This window comes from Mustelus asterias, chromosome 16 (genome assembly GCF_964213995.1).
Source record: "Mustelus asterias chromosome 16, sMusAst1.hap1.1, whole genome shotgun sequence".
In the NCBI taxonomy this organism is placed as follows: Eukaryota; Metazoa; Chordata; class Chondrichthyes; order Carcharhiniformes; family Triakidae; genus Mustelus; species Mustelus asterias.
This window is the reverse complement of record NC_135816.1, coordinates 28,593,188-28,599,187: the sequence shown is the minus strand read 5'-3', so window position 1 is coordinate 28,599,187 and position 6,000 is coordinate 28,593,188. Positions and strand designations below refer to the sequence as shown.

Below are 6,000 nucleotides of genomic sequence, written 5' to 3'. Positions count from 1 at the left end.
AGGGGATAAGGAAGTCAGTAATGTTGTGTGGGTGGGGCAATGCCTGTGGGGGCCAGGGGGTAGCATTATCCGGCCTGGGAGGGATGTGGCAGGGGAGCCACATTCCATCTTTTTTTTCCTGCACATGCGCATTTGGAGGCTCCGATCGGAGCTGCAGGATTTTGGGCGTGTTACGCCCCGCCCACTGGCTTCTACAGCGCGATTCAGAATTGCTGATATTTTTTCAGGCAGAGTGCGTATGGGAGTGCCTGAGAACGGGTCGAAAAGTCGGATCGGAAACACTCCCAGTTTCAAGTATGCTCAGCACTTAGAATCAAAATGGTAAAATAGGGGCCATTGTGAACATTGTGTCAATGTGCAGAACATGTTACTGAGGGCTGAGGCAGTCACCAGAATTAGTGTTATCAATTGCAGCGTTATAATAATGGGATATTTTCCTGTCAGATTAACAATATTGCATCAGGCTGTTAAAGTAATATTTGTACTTTCTGGTTTATTTATTAGTCATGGTGGAATCGTCTATACGGTACACACAAACTAAAGCTGCATTATATAATTGCTACTCTTAATATTAATGGGCGTCATCATTTTACTAGGATCTTTCTGTGATTGTTGGCTCAGTTGATTGGTGAATCTTCAAAGAGGAAAATTGTTGTACAGGATTGAATGGGAGGGTTAGAGTGGTGAGGAAAGGAATTAAGGGCCCAGAAACAGGAGAAGCATTGGGGCCAACGATTCCACTCCCTGGCCATGGGCATTTTACCACTCCTCACCTGGAATAACATATCTATTTCATCAAGAGGCAACTGGGCTGGTGGTTCGTGAAATCGTCTGCAAAAAAATGAAAGGTATAGGGTGGGATTTTCCGGCCATGTTCGCCCCAAAGCTGGAAAATCCCACCCGAGGGCAATGGACCTTTGCATTTAATTAAATTAATTTAAATTTGATTCTTCCTCTACTCTGGCTTGTGCAGTGACATGGCCATTGTATTTAGACCATGCAGAAACTTAAGGGTGTTATCGTCATAGTCTATAGAGTATAGTGTACTCATTTAATTCATCTTATGTCTTTTCCAAAACTGTTTCATCCAAATCTATCCAAATCAAGGTCCCACCCCATTGCGATTCCAGTGGTCGGTGGGATTTTCTGTGACTATGTGGATTTGGAATTTCACCCTGTGTCTGCGTGGGTTTCCTCCAGGTGCTCCATGGGCGCAAAGGGGCTTGCAGGATCTCAGCAACAATCAGCCTTCTAACACATTTCTAGGATTGCTGAAGCACTATCCCACTGGAGTTTCATAGAGCACAAATATGCATGCTGGCTCAGGCGGATGGTATTCGTCCTTGCTATACTGCTACTCCACCACTGCCCTTTGTCATCGCCATAGGACATGAAAGAGTTCATAAACTGTTAAAATCAAACCTTACTTCCTGTTTATTTAACAATGGACTTCTCTGGATTAAAAACATATCTGCTACAGATCACATGCTTTCCAGAAGCTTCTCTCCCTCTCTCTCTGAGATCTGGTCACATGTGATCTGACATCACTGATGATGTACATTGGCAATGAGCATAATAGCTATTAACCCTTTATAACATCCAAAATTAATACACACTTCTTGCGTTACGATGCTCAGAATGAAGGCCATTCCTCCATATGGCATCTATCCTATAACTGTAGTATAACTTTGGATTGAAATAAAGGCTACATTCCATTCATACAAGCGCATAGTACAGCAGACGCAAAAAATCTGGGATAAAACAGAAAATGCTGGAAAGTACCCAGCAGCATCCAAGGACAAAGAAACAGGGTGGGATTTTTCCAGCTGTTTGTGCCGATGGGATCCTCTGGGCGGTGATCACTGGAGAGTGGGGGGAAGGCTGAGTTGGAGGAAAGAACCGGAGGTGCCTTTCAGTGACCCCCCCCCCCCCCCCGCCACTCCCCCATTCTTTGCGATACCGAGTCCAAGAATCTGACACAGCATGCCCATCAACAATGAGCTCCATCTCCAGCCCATACACCACCCACACCACCACTCCCTCAACACCAGCACCCCGAGACTACAGACAAGCCCAATGGAGTTCACTGGGCAGCCTTGGCAGATGCAGGAAAGTCACACAACTTCCATTAAATCCCGAGTTACCACCAAACTCTGGGAGGGCTCATGGAAAATTGGTTTCAAGCGACTCATTGCCTCATTGCCTTTGTGTTGCTTGGCACCCACCATCATTACACGCCAATGGGTGCCGCTAAATCAAGCCCGTTAGCTCTGTTTCTCTCTTCACAGATGCTGCGAGGCTTGTTGAGTGTTTCCAGCATTTTCCGTTTCTACCTTACATTTCATCAGTCTTGATTAATTTTGTTGCTGGTGCTGATTTTTCAACTGATTTTTACGCTTGTAAATCTCTTTGTTCCTCTTCTGTTCTTTCCAGTTTATTGCCATTTTGAAAATACTCTTTTAAAATATTTAAAAGATAGATAGTTCAAATATTTTAAATATTTAAAAAAATATTTTTTTGAAAATAGACTGATAAATCTTTCTCTGGACCAAAGCGAATGGCCTCACTTGGCCCTAGAATGAACCCTGTCTGACATATTTTCCCACACAATGGGTGGAATGTTCCCATCCTGCCCGCCATGGGAAATGTAGTGGGAGGGACATGGACCATGTAAAGGTCCATTGAGCTCAGGTGGGATTTTTCCAGTCTTGGGGCAAGCGCGACCGGAAAATTCCGCCCATGGTGGGGTAGCACGGTGGCACAGTGGTTAGCACTGCTGCCTCACAGCGCCAGGGACCCGGGTTCAATTCCGGTCTTGGGTCACTGTCTGTGTGGAGTTTGCACATTCGCCCCGTGTTTGCGTGGGTTCCTCCAGGTGCTCCGATTTCCTACCACAGTCCAGAGATGTGCAGGTTAAGTGGATTGGCCATGCCAAGTTGACCCTGGTGTCAGGGGGATTAGTTAGGGTAAATATGTAGGGCTACAGGAATAGGGCCTGGGTGGGATTGTGGTCGGTGCAGACTCGATGGGCTGAATGGCCTCCTTCTGCACTGTAGGATTCTATGATTGTATGATTCAATATATCCATATCCTTTGGGAACTTTCTACTCCCATGTGCACTATTACCTCTGTCACCAAAATAGGGTTACATTTTCCCCACCCCCAGGTGGCCAGTAAAGGCAGGGTGCCAGGAAAATGCCAGGGAACCATGTCATGGCGACTGGCTGAGGCAGTCCCATTGCTTCCAATGGCAGGAATGGTGGTGGTTCAGCTGCCCATCAAACGGAGGTGGGCAGCCAATTCCAATGATTAATGGTCCAGTTCGGAGTGATTTTCTTGGGTCGCTGACATTTTGCCAGTGGTGGAGTGGCCCTCCCCTGCCTGGAAAGACTGTCAGTTGGATGAAAGTGACCTCCTAGCAGCTCCTTAGGAATGCCGAGCTAGAGGCTGCATTGCAAAGGGAAGGAGCAGTGGGCTGAAAATGTTGTCCTCTTGGCCCCAGTACTGTTGCTGGAGGGGTTTCTCTCCATTTTCTGTGCCCTGCCTGCTTGGACCATGTAAACATCTATTTAATGCCCACCTTTCTAAGGCACAAATGGAGACATCCTCACATTCTCCTTGCTGCCTCATCAGCAGCCACCTCTCTCAGTGGCGCTATCGAAGTTCCAGATCTGCTGACTCACAGATTCGGCTGGCAACATGGAAGGCACACTGTCGATCTTAATTGGCCACCTATCCTGCCAGGTCTTAATCACCTTCTCTTCATAATATCAGAGGGGAATTATCACTCCTGCCCGAGTTGCTTGCTACTTGAAAACTGGAGATGGGTCCTCACAAGAGTTTCATTTACTCCCTTGGATATATGACTATGTTTCCCTCAGAAACATAAAAAGAAAGCTATTTCGCCCAAGTATCCTGCTCCATCATCCAGACCTGCCTTTGGACCAGCTTGTGAGTTGTGTGTTTTTTTTCTCTGTTCTTTCATGGGACCTCCACATCATTGGTAAGGACAGCATTTGTTGCCCATCAGGTGAGATGAAGGAGCAGTGCGCCAAAAGCTGATGATTCCAAATAAACCTGTTGGGCTTTAACCTGGTGTTGTGAGACTTCTTGTTGATATCAAATAAAATCAAAGGGGTTTCAGTGAATTTCAAAAATCACTCATAGCTAAATCCTATAATTTGGATTAACATCAATAATCCACTGTTGCAGCCTAATTACTCACATTCATTATCCCATCATTACAGATTGAATAACCTTACTTGCTAACAAGGAGAACAAATGTAATTCTGAAACCAAAAGAGAAAACGCTGGAAAATCTCAGCAGGTCTGGCAGCATCTGTAAGGAGAGAAAAGAGCTGACGTTTCGAGTCCAGACGACCCTTTGTAATTCTGAGATCAATAAACAGAAATAAATCATTTCAGGAAATAATTAAATAAAATTGAACTGAACATCATCAATGATGGCATTTGTCTTCAGAATCAATCAACAACTTCAGAGAAATATCCAAACTTTATTCGAGTATAACTTATGTTCCAAAACGCATCGTAAGTATCAATTTATAATGTGAATTACATGTAAAATAACTCTAAACATCCATCCAAAATAATGAACAAAATTGTAATGCATTATCTCTCAATGAATTCTCACATGCATGCTGTTAGCAACATTATTTCCTGTCCTTTATCATTGCAATTTGGACATTTTTAATGCCTAATTAGTCCACTTCTTCAATATTGTGCTATTTAAATGTTAATTATCTCTCCGTATTTCAGACCCGGCTCCTGTTGTTGATTTTAGATCTCTTCTCCCTGAATTTAACCTGATGATCTATTTCCCATTTTATACCCAGCTGGGGAAATTTAGCAACAGGAATAGAACAGGAATAATAGTCGTCAGGAACAGTGAACAGTATCAGCTGAAAGGAAGGCACTGGTTTGGTGCTGTGGTTTGTTTCATGTTCTTTGGCAAAACTGTTCCTTTGGGGTGAGAAACACATGGAAGATATGATCCGCATGGAGTCAGTTATCACTTCTACCCCTAGTGCTAACAGGATGATGATGGATCCAAAATGTTGTTGGCTGCATTATCACCCCATTAACATCAATGGTTTAACATCATTATTGGGAGCGCAACTTGGTCATCTGCATTGAATTTTGTAGATTCTTTTGGATGATGTTAGTTTCATGGTCTGACTACATTTCAATTCCAGATTTTATTAATTATTGAATTTAAATACCACCACGGCTGCCGTGGTGGGATTTGAACCCACATCCCAAGAGCATTAGGCTTTTGGATTACTAATCAGGTCACATTAGCATTACATTACCATCACCCATAACTTCCCAATTCATAATGAGGCAGCTATATGTTCATGAGGTCAGCATCAATATTGTGTTCATTCCAGTAATGGGTGACCAATCGGCCAATGGGCGCCATTAGTCTATTGTCTAACTGTCAAAATCAACCTCGTAATACACTTGAGCCCAAAATGTGAGACAAAGTTTTGCGCTACACAAGAATACATTGTTGATTCCAAATGAAAGTATGAAATTGTGCTGATCTGAATATTTATCAGTAAACCCTGAGTATCTTGATTACATTGCTAAGAATGTTTGCATAGGAGATAATGTTAGTCTGTGACATAAACTGGAAAGGATTGCTGGTCCATTTCTTCATTGTTGCGGACGTGTGGCCAGGGATGGGTTAGATTTCTTCCGTTTTACTCACAGCTATATTGTTTTCTCCAGATGTTTTATTTTCATAAATATTTTGTGCATTTTTTTGTTTCCTTCTGCACTTGAACCTGTGATAAAATTTAAAAAAAGCACCATCATAAAGAATGAACCAAAACCTTTCCATTTTGTCTCTCGAGGTGCTGTCACTTATTTCATATCAGTTTGATTTTATTTGACTGGTGGAGCAGACTCGATGGGCCGAATGGCCTATTTCTGTTCCGACATCTTTTGCTCTTAAATAGGTTTAGTATTGGTGATATG

General features: G+C 43.2%; 1 protein-coding gene across 1 annotated transcript in view; it reads right to left on the bottom strand.

The window, feature by feature from the left end:
- Positions 1-4,191: 4,191 nt before the first annotated feature.
- LOC144505066 (organic cation/carnitine transporter 2-like) overlaps positions 4,192-6,000 on the bottom strand; it is a 70,960-nt gene continuing 69,151 nt past the window's right edge. Inside the window, exon 10 of the mRNA XM_078230814.1 lies at positions 4,192-5,807. Coding sequence (XP_078086940.1) covers positions 5,708-5,807 — 100 coding nt within the window. The 3' untranslated portion in view covers positions 4,192-5,707. The remainder of the gene's footprint in view (positions 5,808-6,000) is intronic.